The sequence below is a fragment of the Rousettus aegyptiacus genome, unplaced genomic scaffold (assembly GCF_014176215.1).
Source record: "Rousettus aegyptiacus isolate mRouAeg1 unplaced genomic scaffold, mRouAeg1.p scaffold_m13_p_14, whole genome shotgun sequence".
Classification (NCBI taxonomy): Eukaryota; Metazoa; Chordata; class Mammalia; order Chiroptera; family Pteropodidae; genus Rousettus; species Rousettus aegyptiacus.
The window spans coordinates 50,025,140-50,040,992 of NW_023416289.1; the positions used below are offsets into that span (position 1 = coordinate 50,025,140).

Consider the following 15,853-nt stretch of genomic DNA (forward strand, 5'->3'; position numbering starts at 1 on the left):
CACAACAAAAAAGTGATAATTATTTGATATGATAGAGATGTTAGATAACACTAGTGTTAATGATATTACAATATATATCAAATCAACATGCACACCTTAAACTTACACAGTGTTCTATGTCAGTTATATCTCAATAAAAATAATTTTTTAAGAATCCTGATGTATTCAAGAGTGGTGAGAAGTGAAGCAGTGGGTCTGAGGTGGGGAGAAGTTGCACACGAAACCAGTCTAAACTAGAATTTGACATCGGCAGTGAGGAAGTCTAAGGGGCTACTGGAAAACCTTTCTCCCTGGGGATGAGACTGGGGGTGGGGTGTCTCTCATTCTCTCTGTACGGTGTCTTTTTTTCAAATTGGATAAAACTGACAAATTCTCATTGTTCAGCTTCTCCCTTCTCCCTTTTGAGAGCAGCTAAGCTATTTCCTCTCCAGTCCTTCCTAAGAGTCCTCTGCCCACCTCCCCCCGTCCCACCGCCCTCACCCAGAAAAGACCAGGGTTCTGGTTTCAACTCTCACAATTCAAACTCAGAGAAGACCCAGTCTCTCTTGGAGTCTCAGATTCCCTTTATATAGAAGTGGACTTCATGAACTATGAAATTCAGGGCCTCCATAAGCAGAACGTCAAAAATCACAGCATATTTTCATCTTAACAATCATAGAAAGAGAGGGGAATCAGTAAGAGAAGCATTTAAAGTAATCTCAGCTATACAGTTATGCAGAAAACAAAATCTAGTTAATAAGGGACGGCTAGAATAGAGCAATTAGTTGTCCAAGTCAAAACCTCCTCAGTCTCAGTATTATCGTCTGCAAAATGAAGACAATAAGTTTACCACTAAATTTGTTCTGAGGATTAAATAAGAAACATAAACAAAACGACTCACTGAATACTAGTTGCTAAGTAAACTTTGGTTAAATCTAGTTTGATATCTCTCTCAAGTGCATTTATAAATGTGGCATCTCTTAGGTTAACAAAAGACATGCAAGTATTATGACATTACGTAAATTGTTCAGAAAATGGAATTTTACAATTGTCATTTTGGAAAAATTGAAGGCCTGAGGCTTTGAAGAAAAACAACTATTATACAATAAATCTAATAACTGTTGCTTCTGTAAAGACCTAAAAGAAAAATGTTCCCTTCTCTACCCACTCCCATTCCCAGAAGACAGAGTCTTTGCCTTTGATTTTCAAAGCATATCTGATTTCTTCCAGCCATTACAGAGTCAAATAATAAGACGGGTTTAGATACAACAGTGAAGGAATAACAACTCTTTCTTCAATTCTGCACTTAAGACCCAAATCCTTTGAAATATGATCATCAATGCAATTATGCACTGAACTGCTGTAAGTTAAGTCATCTGGGAAACATAAAACCAGTGACAATGTGCTTCTAACTGCATGGGAGATCAGGATATTAGTGATATTTTATATTCTGCTTCACTGCCCACTAAGCAGCATATATTTTCATTATAATGCTCTTTCCAAGTAGAAACAACTCAAGGAGTCATAACTCAATTTCCAAGATGAAGAGGAAACCAAAGGGAAAAAGTATACAAGTGGAACAATGCCTCTAGTATTTGAAGAAGTAGGAGGGGCAAAAGAAAGAGAGGTCCAAAATAAATTTAAATAACTGCTTTGAAATCATTCTTCGGGTTTAAACAGCAAGCTACACTCATCTCAACTTCTCTGTTTTAATGACTCAGAAATCTCTGAATGCCTGATAAAAAACAAACAAACAAACAAAAAAACATGCCTGCCTGCCATGTGCAGGACTCTGGGCTGGGTAAAGGGGTACAGTTTTTAGTACCTCCACAGAGGAATACTGCTGCTGTGTGAATGAACTTCAGCCCAGCAAAGCACACAAACCCCTCAGCACTCATACGCCTTTGCCCAGTGGCTTAGAACCTTTACAAACAGTTAAAGGTTACTAATCCCACACGTGGGCTCCAGCTCCAGTGCAGAGCACAGGTTCCTGCAGGCGCACACAAAGACACCCAGTCTTTGTTCCGGTTTTCACACAGGATGGAAACCCGTGGCAAAGGCTGCCCCCTTGTGTTCTCAGTGTTGCCGTGGCCCTTGCTAGAGCTGCAACTGGCTGCACAGTAAGCCTGAATAGCCTGTGATGGCTTCGGAGAAAAGACCCAACCTCTGCCCAGAAATCAAGGCCACTTATGCTTTCAGAGAACACTCTGAGAATGCGGCAATGGTCGAGTTGGCTCAAGTCTGAGAAAGCCATCTGGACTTTTCTTGAGACACAGCCATGTGTAGCTCACTGGTCCTTGCACATCCAATCAGCATGAGGACTACCCTTTTAAAGCTCCTGCTTACAAGAAGAGATCTCTAGAGGGTTGGAATTCCTGTCTGTCCAATGCCCTCTGGGCCTCTGGCTTTCTGAAGGTTACCTACAGCAAGCCATAGGTCCAGGGGCGGGCAGGGGGCACTGAGAACAACAACAAAAGGAAGCAGGGAGAGGCAGTGTGGAAAGCTCTTAGAAACCAAACAAGAGAGAAGGAAAGGCCACAGAGGTCACCTGACCCAAGCTTACTTTATAAGCACATCAATTCAGGTCTGGAAGTTCCCACAAAAGTGGCCAACTTGCTGGAAGTCTTGACTGGCAAACCCAGTGCTGTTTCTCTCATTAGAGGCTGCCTTACTGGTTAGTTTGGGATCAAAACTAAGATGGGCCGAGAAATAACTTAGAAGATTAAACTGAAGTAGCCAGCATGAGAACTCTAACCTAGTGGGTAGTATAGAACCAAACACATAATCAGCACAAAATGCGTGTATGTGAGAGAGTGAGTAAGTTATAAAAGTAAGCACATAAGGTCTGTCTTTTCAGAGCAAACAACAGTTCATTACATGTAAAAACACACAAACAAACAAACCTGCATTTTTGTTTCTTTTAAGAGACTGGAGCCTGAGAAAGGAAGGCTTACTAAAGACACTGATATCCTTTCCTCCTTTCTCCAAATCCTCTACCCCCAAATCTCAAGCAAAATGTCCAAAGAAGGGTAAAAATTAAGACAAGGCCATGTCGACACAGGAAAAGGTCTCATCCAAATGCCAGAAACTTTGAAAAACGGAACCAGATTAAAGTTCACCTGGCCAAACTAGAATTAACTTATGCCACTGAGAGCAGCTGGTCTCTCCAGAAGAGACCCCAGACCTCCTGAACACCCCAGAGTGAGAAGGGAAAGGACAGAAGTCTTGGAAGATCCTGCAGCAGAACAAGTAACTCTGGCTGCTGCCAGAGGCTCGGTTTGAGATAGCTAGGCCTGGGGCCACAACCAAGGACCTTGTACGAAAACCAGACGGCCTTCTCTCCAGAAGAGACTACTGCTAGTCTCATTTAGTTGTCTGAAAGCATTTGGTAATGGTAAAGCCAGAAGGCGAGGACAACACAGTGCTGGTTTAAGTCCAGCCCTTTCTTGGCTCCCTTAAACTAGAAATGGCTCAATACAGAAAAGATACAGATTCTTCCTAAGTGAACTTATAAATTTACACAAATAAAACTGTCTTACTACAGGAACACATGTATGTATGAATGCGTGTTTACACATGGACAGAAGTTTGGAAGAACATACATTACACTGGTAACGTCTATAGTAATTAATCACAAGAAGGTCCCTTACCTATTTTTTCTATATTATTGGGTTTATAGTAATAGAGTGATTATGATTTACTTATATTAGTAAAATAAAATGTCTTAATATAGATATTTCATGTACTAGAATAAGATAAAATGACATCAAGTTACCATGGAAGAATAAATGTCCAAGAACAGTCAACTATTGAAATGAATAGTGATAAATAAAACTTAAAAATGAGTTACTGAAACCATCAGAACCAAGCAATATAAACTGGCAAACACATCAGAAATGAAAATAGAGCCCAGAAACAGACTAATGTTTGTAGACATTTGTAATGACAAAAGTGGTGGCAAAACTGGAAGGTGGGAGGAGGTGTATTTGATAAACTGTGTTGCCACAACAGCTATGCTTCTGGGGGGTGCGGGGAATGAACCTATCTGTAGCTTACAGGTAACCTGGTCCATGCCCTAGAACAGCTTAGATGAGCCTATGAGGTTTACATAACATAAAACATCCAAAGAACAAACAAATGCCAAAGCATGTAATCGAGAATAAGAAAATTGGGGGGGGGGGGGAAATGCTCAGTGGCGCTTAAGTTCCCATACCTCACCTCAGAGAATCACAAATGGGGAAGTCAAGTTCTCTAGACTATGAGGCAACTGAGCCCTGCCTTCCCTTGGGAGCACCCTGAGCTCAGAAGATCAAAAAGGGGCTTCAAGTGACTCCTGGGTGCAACTCTGGCCTTAGGAAGCCTAAGATAAAGCTCTCCTCACGAATGAACCAAGACTAAGAAAAGAGAGCTCAGATTCAGCGTAGCTCTGCTTCTCCGACATCACACAGCCTTGCCTTTTTCACCCCAGGATTCACCTGTGTGCCTCCCAGAACACCTGGGACACACTGAGAGGAGGAGACAGCAATTCGATTCCATGTACTGCATGTAAGCTAAGAATTCCAAGGGGTAAAATCACCTTTGCGCTGGGGGCCTGGACAATCTTATCACCTTAAAATGTCACTATCCTGATATCCTTTAATAAGAACTGCTCAGACTAAGAATTTTGCTAATCTATAAAATTCCAAAATATTCAAAATGTAAAGCAAATGTGTTTACTTCTAAAAAAATGTTTTCCACGCTTTCTAATTTCCTTTTCTACCTGACAATAGTTTAAACTATGAAGAAATAAATGGTGAACACTAAGGCGCTCTGGCTGTTCATGTGTTCTCCCAGCCTCAGCTCTGTGCTCTTATTAACTGATTGGTTCGTTCAACCAATATTCACTGAACATCCAAAGGATCTTCATGAGGAGCAATGAAATGTTAAGACTTCCGAGGTAAAATCTCATTTGCAAGAAGTAGACAAGGTGACCGCTCCTAAATAAACACTAGTAGTTTCTGGCACACAGGCAGCCCTAACAGATGTTAACGTTTGATGTCATTACTATTATCAATACTAATACTGGGCTCCAAGCAAATGAACTGGGTAATCAATCTGAAATCTATGATTATATGTGAGAGCATGTAGTACCAAAATCAACATAAGGAATAGTAAAAAGAACCTTGAACGGATTAAAGTAACTAACAATTGATAACGGTATCAAATCACAACCTTGACAACAAGCCAGGGATATAGTTGGTTTCATGGCTGTTAATACCATATTTTTTACGGACCAGAAAATCCCTGTGCCATTCAAACTGTTCCATAGAATAAAAAACAGAGAAAACCACCTCTTAATTTGTTATTTATTTCATGAAACCGGTATAATGCTGATACCTAAACTCCACAAATAAACTTATAAACATGAAAAATCTGGACAACAGTAAATCAAATCTAACAGTGTATGAAGAGAATATGCAATGGTCAAGTGAGGTCCTTCTCCTCCTAGGAATGCAAGGATAGCTAAATACTCAGGAAATAATTAAATATAATTTAGGACATGAATTATAGCAAGGAGGGAAGCTCTACAACTTTGTCTTCGGATGCTGAGATCGCATCAATAAAATTCAATATCTATCCCTGAATTAAGAAAAAATAGTTTCGTAGCATAATAAGTAAGCACTATGAATCAACAGGCATCAGCAAACCTGAAACTTAAATACTAGGAATATTTTCATTAAAGTCAGGAAGGAACAAGACAGAATAGCAGCTATAGTTATTATTAGTGGCCATATTTTTATAGGCAATATAACAATAAAAAGACACATGACTATTAGGAAATATAAGACTAAAATCATGATCATTTGTAAAAGAAAAGTTATTAAAATCAGTTGAAACTAATAATGTTTAGAAGGGACTAGTAACACTGCTAGTTATTTACTGACTAAAATAGATTCTTTCTAAGTTGAAATACTGATAACAGTATAAGAAATTCATTAGTAACTAAAAGTTTTACAGAAGTACCACAAAGGTTTAAGAATCACAAACTTTTGAGATTTCCCTTGAAATAAATCAAATTAAATATGCTAGTAAAACTCTTCAAAGACTTCTGACTCCTCAGGTCACCCACATTACTAGGAAACACATACGCTCTCATTGAAACCACACCGACTTCCTATCCACCCAGGAGTCAACCATGGTGGACCTAAAACCAGTTCAGATAAAAACTAAATATTATTTTCCTCATGTTGTTAAAAGAGGAATATCATATTTCCTCTTATAATATGTCCCTGAAATTTTAAAGACTTAACCACATGGAAGAGATCTGAAAGTGTATTAAGAAAAAGCTAAAGATTTAAAATCCTAATTCAATTTCCCCTCACATTTTAACAGGAGCCTGTAGCAAACATTTACTTTCAGAGAGATGCTCGGTAGAAAATTGAACAAAAGGCTATTGTGTGTTAAACATATGAGGACTTTCTGGCCCCATCTATACCAACTTTTCAAATATCACACTGGAATTAAATTATTTAAACTATAAGTCAGCTGTTTCCAGACCACAAAATCTATTCGACACATATTAGTGTGAGTTCTCCAAGTGAGTTATAGCTAAGTTCAAAAGTGAAATATGCATTTTTCAAGTGCCAGTACAAGTGCTTTCCTTTAGACCTTGACTATATACACTGACTTGTTCAAGAATGCTATGAGGTTTCATTTCCTCCAACAAAAATTCTTCTCTGCATTAGATAAATCTGACTCTCTCATTTCTGATGAAAAACACATGGGTATCAGTCACACCACTCTCTACTATTTCCCTTAAACAGGACTTACAACTTTTTCTCTAAGTTAACCAGAGTTAAAAAAAAAAATGAAATTTAAATGTCCTGATCACTATAAACATCACTATGTTTTAATTTGCAATCTGTCTTATCATGGGTCTGCTAAAATATAAAAGAAAATGATAGATTATAATTAGTGGTATAGTCATTTTAAACCATGTTCACAAATCCTTTGACATGTCTCCATCAAAAGGTGGAGTTAGTCCCCTCTCTCTGGATATGGGCCTGCCCTCGTGACTCACTTCTAATAAAGAGAATGTGACAGAAGTGAGGCTGAAGACTTTGGAGGCTGAGTCACAAAAGCTGATAGAGCTTCCTCCGGTCTCTTCCCCCTGGAATGCTCACCTGCAAAACCCAGCCACCAGGCCATGAGGAAGCCAAGCAGCCACAAGGCAGGCCACAAGTTCCAGTCCCAGTCACGCTCCCAACCAACGTCCTAGCAGACAATCAGCATCAACTGCCAAACGTGAGTGAAAAGAGCCTTCAGATAATTTTAGCACTTCAACTGACACTGTGTGGAGTAGAGACAAGCTGTCCCACCAAACAACTCCTAATTACAGACTCATGAGAAAATAAAAGTGGTCTCTGCCGTAAGCCACTAGGCTTTGGGTGGTCTATTATGCAGCAACAGATAAGTGGAACATGTAAATTAGTTCAACCAAATTCAGCCACCCATCTTATGCTTCCTTCTCATTTCAACATAACGCCCCCAAAAGAGGCAAACCTATTTTAAGTTTAAAAACAAAATACCAAAAAAACAAAAACCCAAACTGTGCTGACATACCTGGGGTCTCAGACAAGTCAGCAGAGCAGCCTAAGGGCTGGAATCCCAGCCTCCATGGCCCTCAGATGCCAGCTGGCTTCCTCTTGAGCTGTTTGCTTTTCACTTAGTAACAAACCAAAATCCTTGGCCTTCTCCTTCCTCCTGCCTTAAACTTACTCCTAGCTTTGAAAACTTGCTTTCATTAAACACCTGGTTTATGAGATTGTTGTTACTGCTACATATGCTCCAGTTTTTAAATCAAGAAACAAGTGAAATGTGTCTAAAATGATAACTCTGACTTTAAGGCTAAAGGAACTCCAGCTTTGGCTGGAGGTGACTTAAGGATTATTTTCTTTTAAAATGGAACTACTATAATTCACAGCAAATTACTGATCTATATGCTAATTACTTAAATGCACGAAGTTAATACCTAAGGACACCAGAAAAGAAGACCCCAGTCATTTCCTTCAGAGATTTCACTATGGTTGTGCCCAGTCAGGCAACCCCCCAGGATGGAGTACACATGTGATACACAGCACCACCCTACCTAGCACGTTTCCTGGAGGCACCTCTTCTAGGTCTTCCAGTTCCCTGCCCATCAGAAGGTACAGGTGTTCCAGAGTACAGCATGCCATGTGGGGGACGGCGGGCAGGTCATCCAGTGGAGCTGAGAAGCCTAATGGTACCTGGGCAAAGAAAAATGGCTGAAGGTTAAGTTAGGACGCCTTAAATGAAAATGTTAGATACTATCTATAACATTATTAATCTTCATTAGTAAGATGGGCTGCAGTCACATTTCATGTCAACCTCAAACATGCAAACCTGAAATGGTGTTATATAAAAATAGGTCTAAGATTAAAATCTGAACAAGTGAAATTTCTCAACTATTTAAAAATTATCGAGAATCCCACACAATCATGAGCTTTATGGTGAAGTGATATAAATTCTGTTATGACCTGGTAGCACCACATAAACTAATAAACAAAAACCGACATTGCCCCTTGCTAGGATTCATGTGAATCATGTCACACACCAGTTCTGGTGACAACTATGCTATTATTTCAACGCTCATTACTATTATCATTTAAACTGATTTAACCTCCTTGTGATGCTCTTCAAGCATTCAAGAGGAGCTGGAGCTCGTGCTGGTAACACGTGAAGATGAGCACTCTGGAGGAGCGCTAAATGTCGACACGCTGCAGGACGACATGTTTCTGAGCTCTCCGGCATCACATTTATTCCTGGGGAGATATCATCTCGAAATACTCAAGTTTTGTCAAGAATTATTCAATACCTTGAAAAATATTCAAGATATTGTCTTGAATTATTCAGTGACCTCCATATAAATGCTAGTGCCCTGAAAGCATTTCAATCATCAACTTATCTTTGGTAGCCACAGGCCCGAGGCACTGTGCTCGTGCCATGCAGAGGAGAAAATGTTAGGATATAACATATACAAAGATAAATAACATCACAAACATAAAGTGAGTGACAAAAGGCAATGCAGGCAAGTAAATTCGTTAAAGCTCAGAGGAGGGAGAAACTGTTATGTTAGGTTAAACTCGAAAATTTCACGAAAATGATGGCCTTGCAGGCATATGTTACATTTAAGTGTATAACTTCTGATTTAATGACAATTCTGCAGGGTGCTCTAGAGATAGATTGGGAATAAATAAAAAATAGAGTAAACAGGAAGAAAAAAATCACCCACGTGCAATATGACTATCCATCCACTTAGAACAAAGTGTAAATTATGAGTAAGACAGTTCAACAAGGTGGCTAGATAGAAGATCAATATAAAAAAGTTAACTGTAGATCAGCAAAAAAACCCATTTTTTAAAAACAGTAATGTTTAGGTATATATATCCATTTCTTTAGGTAATTTCGAATGTTTTTCATTGAAGTTTTATAATTTTTTCCATAAAGATATTTAATCACTATCTTAGATTTTATTGCTATTCTAATACATTCACGGATAGAAAGATTTCTGTATTGCAAAATGTTGACTCATCCCACATACACGTACTAATCTAAAGCGATACCAGAGTCTCAGTGGAGCCTTTCACAGAACCTGACAGTTAAGTCCTTTCTTACTGCTTCTTGCTGATCCTGACTGGTGACCTGAACCTCTGGCCTGTTCATCCTCCTGTGACCTTCGTGACTTAATTACTATGTATGTTCCTTGCTTATGTCTGAAATGCTCTGTGACAGCTGTAGCCTGTGATCTCCCTTTGCCCTTAGGCTCAAGCATATTTAGATGCTGGCTGTTCTATGCTTACAGACCCTCCTGATGAATTTTGAGGATCTGCATGCCATGAGACTGCTGCATGTAACCTGCTCACTGCCCATGCCTTTAGCCAGTGACACTAACTTTTTGAACCTCCTTATTTCTTGAAGATCTGCCATGTCTTCGCTCTAGCAGGACATCTGTTGTTCCCAGTTCCTTCCTCTAGCCTTGAAGAGAAAAGCCTTAAAATTAATTAAATAAGGCCGGGAAGCTTTGCTCATATACTAGTTTAGTTTCCTAAATGTTACTAAGTAAAACAGGTTTATCAAAAAACACAAGAGGATATATGAATTCAGCCAAATGCGTCTTCCTAGAGATAAAAATAAATCTACCAATAAGGTAATAACCAACCTTGACAATTTGAATACTATTGAAACCTTGAAACAATATGCTAATGTTTTATTTCCAATTCTTACCCGCTGCAAAAACTCAACAGGACTATATTTGGGCCCCAAGACAAAAATTTTCTTTCCTCTTCGAGCCACACCACTGAACACTCGAGCAAACGCAATGAAAGTCTCTTGGTTGTTTCCTTCCTGTGGCACAGGAGCAGGGGTCATACTCTCCACCTGTTGCTCATCACCTGCCAGAAACAAAAGGATAATGAATGCCAAGAATGCTCTCTCCACTCCAAGAACTGCCGGGAAGCAGGGAACAACGAACAGGATATAAATTTGGCCTAGTCTTAGGAAAGAAACACCAAGAATGAAAGGATACTGATAAAATCCTACGATTAAAGCTAGAAGCTGGAGAGCTAAAGGATGAGTGTCCCACATTAAGTAACAACTATTTTGTGCCAAAGCCTATGTGAGAAAGATGTACCTTTTGGGTCCTCTCCCTCTGGACTTGATGCAAGGGCACCCCCATCTGGGGCGGACTCCACAGGCGCCTGGCCCTGCACTGCTGCAAGCTTCTCCGCGTGCCTCTGTCTTGCACGCTCACGCCTCTGAGCAATTTCTTCTTGTGTGAGAGGTCTACAGGATACCACAAACGTGTTAACATCTGGCAACATCAAGCATCTCAGTCCACTCACAGAGAAACAGCAGGTATTAATGTGGATGGGTAAGATGATGGGTGGTCCCAGGTCCCTTCATGGAGGTTTTCCAAGTCCTCTCCCTAACTGTGGCAACAGGAGAGATGGCCTATCGGGCTTTCTCTGAGAATGCTGGGTCCCCAGCTATTATGACTTATGAACCAAATGCAAGAGCTAACATCTCCACAACGCGCCTTACACAACAGCTTGGACCTTTCTCCGATACCCACACTCCCAATACACCCCCACCAAACATACATCATTTCCCCGGCCCAGCCCAACTTCCCCCACACCTTTACCTTGGCTTATTCTGAGGCAAAGCCTTAGCATCAACTGCAAACATTTTGGAAACAAAGATAATAACTGGAGCAGTATCTTCACTTCCACATTTCATGAAAGCTAAACAAACACGAAGAGAAATGTCACTTTTCCCCCATTATTAAAAATTCATTTTTCTAGAAAACAATTAGATTTTAGACTATGGCATAATTTAAATATATGCAGCCTATAACCTTTTACAACCACAATAAAAATTCCATTTAAAAAAGTATAAAATTGCCAGAATAGTAAAGCAAGAGCAAGCAAAACTGGCAGAAATTAGGAAAGAAAAGCAAAATTAACAGAGTGAGAGGAGGGCTGGGGCAACTCCTAAGTAGAGCTGTAGCAAGGAAACAGGGTACCCACCCCGCAAGCCCTAACAGATTTCCCCTGTACCCAGTAGAAGGGACAGAACTAAGGAATGTTATCAAAGGTCAGGGGCAACAGGCAGCACTTTAACAAAATAGATAAAAATCGATAGCTTTTCCCAATCCCCACAATAACAAGTCAGAAAAAAAGATGGGCAAAAATCTCTTACCATGACAATAGTGGCAAATCTTAAAATTAAGATCCATTATTACAAAGATGGCAATTTTCCCTAAATCTATAAATCTTACACAATTTCACAGCAACACACTGACACTTTTCTTAACCTACACTGGAGATACAGAAGTATTCCTTAGTAATTTTTTAAGACTGCCATGTCAAAAAATTGCTATGTAAGTTAAAGAATTCATCAGTAAAATCTGAACCAGAAAAAACATTCTGAAAGTCAGAATTAAACATGTACCAGAAGTCTTGCCTGGGAAAGCTCTGAAAGGTTTTGAGGGACCTTTCAGAGTGACACGTCCAACCTTCCATGTGAACAGATTGCCCTGGCTGCAGGGCTGACAAAACACTGAAGGGAACCGGGAGCAGAAGCTTGACTTTTCTGTGGGAAAGCTACTACGATGACCGGAGAGGCAGAAGTGGAAATGCTGACAAGTAGCTGAACTGTGGATATATTTAAATGGAAAAATGACAGGATTCGCAGATGGACTGGATGCAGGCCTGTGAGATGAGCACGGCCATGGACGACTCCAAGGCTTTTGGACTGAGGCAATGAAAGAATGCAGGTCCCCAGAGATGAAATGGGAATAACCAGAAACAGGCTGGGGGACAAGAAGCCCAGCTTGGGATAGGTTAAGTTTGCCATGCTTCTTAGCTGCGTGGAGAGAGGGAGTGTGCAACCGGACAAAAGAGTGTGGAGTTCAGGGAACACATCTGCACTGGAGACACAGATGTGGGGATTATGAACACAGCCTTGTCATGGGAAGCCTAGAGATTGGATAAGATCACCTGGCGAGTGGATGCAGATAGAAATCAAGTAAGGTCAAAACACTGAGCCTTGCTTGGGGGCATCCCAGTTAACAAGTCAGGGAGATGGAGAGGAACCGGAAAAAGAGATTAAGAATAAGTGGACAGGGAGAATAATAGAAGCACGTGGACGCCTGGAAGTCTCAAGGAGGGCGTGACCACTTGTGTTGAATGCTCTGACAGATCTGGTCAGGTGATTTAACACAGATAGTCAATAGTGGTCCCGAGAACAGTAGTGCAGTGGTTTTGGGGGTGGAACACCAAATTCAGCAGAATGGGAGAAGTGGAATTAGTGAGTGTGTACAGATGAGTATCATGGAGCTTAAAGAGCCTGGAATGGCAGGCACCCCTCTCATGGGGAGCATATATGCAGGGCTTTTAAGGAGCCACACGGCCCCTGGAACCCTAGGGACACATGTGGCAGTGACGCAGCAGCTCATGGACACGGTCCTGGCTGTTTAGGAGAATAAAATATAGCATCGTGATGAGATTATGAAATGAAATCAGCGCAGAAAGGAGTCTCAGAGTCTCTGATCTCCCACCCCACTGGTGGAAAAAAAGGGCTATAGAAAAAAAATAAAACCTTTGGAGAAAAACTGGTGAAAGGGTCATTTGTAAAACTGTTTATCTGTGGAGACGGACATTTGACAACTTATCATTCAGCAGACTGGCAGTCCACAAAATGATCTAGAGCAGCCTTAGGACAATCAAAAAGGGGCTGCATGCTATGCTCATCTTTACCTCACCTGCTTTGAGCGCCTGGGTTTCCGGTGGAAGAGAGTCAAATGTGTGTGATCCTGTGCACATCAGTTTCTCCACTCTCTCGGCAGTAATATCAAGGGGACTAGGAAGTTTCTGACACACCATAGCTGAAGTCTGTTGTTAAGGATTCAAAATGTTGAGCAAGGGCCCTCCACCAAGGTACAGATCCACGGTGTGCACTAAATATTGAGGGAACAGTGTATGTCTACAGAAAACATCTGGGTTGTAAGAGAACTTTACTGTATGTGTCATGTCTCAAAATGATACAATTCCAGGGACTTCATGGACTCCCTAAAGCCCAGAAAGGATTCTTACGACAGCTATCCTAATATGCTGACAGCCCATGAAACAGGAGATGACAACAAATCTTACTTAGCTTAGCTACCTCTGACCATGAAATCCTGACAATTTTTCATATGGTCTCAGTCTATATACTTTTATAGAACCAACGGCCACAAGCTATGATACAAGAAAGTCCCCTACCAGAGCAAGTGTCACTGTAGGTGTAGGTGTCCATCAGAGCTCTGGGCGGAGCTACCACGGCTGGTCCACTCCCAGGACACAGCACCACCACCCCCAGTGCACCCATGGACACTGCCTGTACACACAGACCCATGAAGATCATTTAAACTCATATGTTAAAATACTTGGGTTACATTAACTGTGATGAAGTCTTTTTGGACTCACTAACATGATGGGAAATAGAAATGCACTAAAGAAAATATGACACTAGATGAAATGGTGATCTAATGCAAACATCTTTATTATTTACTTATATATAAATCTTAGTAATATGAAATTTCTATTTTTACAGCTAACTAAACAAAAATAAAGGAAAATATGTTCTTAAAAGAATATTCTTTTAGACTGGTATTAGTATGACTAATTAGTATTAATATATTAATTTTTAAAGTATTAAAGTTTCATAGGAGAATGCTAAATAACCACAGAAAACTTACTTTGGACAAGAATGCATTATTTCCAGACAATTTCCTGGCCACCGATCACATGTTCCTTTTTCTTGTTTTGTCAAAACTACGACTTCACTAAAAACCATTGAAATAAAGGATACCAAGAACGGCGTGCGCTATGGGCAGCCACTGACTGCAGATGGCACTGAGCTGGACTTTAGGATCTGAATGTCGTGCTTCCCGGGCTCCCATCTTCAATCCTAAAGAAGTCACTATTTTATCAATTTTTTCTTTGTCCCTACAGTAAACATACAAGATTGGAGGAGGGGTCACACAGGTGTGAAGGAGCAGCACGAAAAATGAATGCAACATTAATACATCCATTCCTAAAGCATTACTTTTTCTACAGAAAAATAAAGAGAAACAAACGATCAAAAGGGACTCCTGCTACTACATTAGAGAACTGCTTAATCTCTGCTCTCACGCTTTCAAATGAGCCTTTAAAACTTCCCATAAAGCACCATTCCACAATCTCCCTACACAAATTATGTCAAATGGTGATGTAGTTTTACAAATAAAATGCTTAAAAGGCACTATTCCAACTCTGGTAAAACACAGAAAGTAAATTTTCTAAAGCAAACTTTCTTTTCCACTTGTATCAGGCAAGTTTTCTCCCAAGTTCCTCATTAATGATCATAGATATCGAGAACTTTTTTTTTGTTTTTTTACTATAATTACTAATTTATTTTAAACTGGCTTTATAAAAGCAAAGGTCCAATGTTTCTTTCCGCCCTTTTATCTGTTCACCTCAGCACTCTGTAATATTGCTGTTTTGTCCCTCTTGTTACCCTTGATTTGGGTTATACATGCTCCTGTCAACTGTCTCCAGCTCCTGAAATTGACTCATCTGTAAAGGCTTTCTTCACTTTCCCTGTCTACGTCAGCTTTCCCAAGTGTGATTCACCAAAATAGGAAGTGAGGCAAATTATCTTGTCCAAAGATAAAGTTTTATAACAGTCTTACTTTTTCAAGACAGCATCATATAAACTCCATATGTTTTCCAGGATTAGTTGTACAAATAATGGCTTCTTTCCTTTTGCCTATAAAAAAGAATATACATGCATAAGTTTCCAAGTATTTAACAGGTATCTTAAATATTCATTCTTATATTTTATTATCAGTAAGTCTCATTTCTACCAGAAAATATTTATCCGACAGTAAAGTGGAGGAAAGTAGTTATAATAACCCACTATTCTCTTACTGTGGGAACTATGGACTTCACAAATGATGAAACCATTTGGGGGACTTATCACTACAGCTGCCCCACCACTGCCATTAAAGGAACACACAGTACTGAAGCTGAGGGCTCAAACTTCCCTCTGCGTGCGCAGGCCTCTCCCTGGACTAAAGGCTAATGATGTTCTTAAATGGGAAAAACACTTAACTTCAAGAAAGAGGATATTAAATAAACAAAAAACCTATCAGTTCTCTTACCAAACTATGCTAAATAAGAGCAAGAGCGCCTTCAGATGGATTCTCTCAAACAGACATGAGGTGGAATACGAACAGATACTGCTCTTCTGAAGAGCTACCGGTAAGTGGTAGAAAATTAAGTCATTACCTTTG

The 15,853-nt window shown here is 40.0% G+C and overlaps 1 protein-coding gene across 3 annotated transcripts in view; it reads right to left on the reverse strand.

Moving 5' to 3' along the window:
* EFL1 (elongation factor like GTPase 1) overlaps window positions 1–15,853 on the reverse strand; it is a 72,115-nt gene that overhangs the window by 43,940 nt on the left and 12,322 nt on the right. For all 3 annotated transcript variants that reach the window (XM_016135338.2, XM_036231868.1, XM_016135340.2), the window contains exons 9-15: window positions 15,251–15,327; window positions 14,389–14,525; window positions 13,301–13,423; window positions 11,180–11,279; window positions 10,670–10,821; window positions 10,264–10,430; window positions 8,108–8,246 (exon numbers count right to left, since the gene is read on the reverse strand). In XM_016135338.2, coding sequence (XP_015990824.2) covers window positions 8,108–8,246; window positions 10,264–10,430; window positions 10,670–10,821; window positions 11,180–11,279; window positions 13,301–13,423; window positions 14,389–14,525; window positions 15,251–15,327 — 895 coding nt within the window. The remainder of the gene's footprint in view (window positions 1–8,107; window positions 8,247–10,263; window positions 10,431–10,669; window positions 10,822–11,179; window positions 11,280–13,300; window positions 13,424–14,388; window positions 14,526–15,250; window positions 15,328–15,853) is intronic.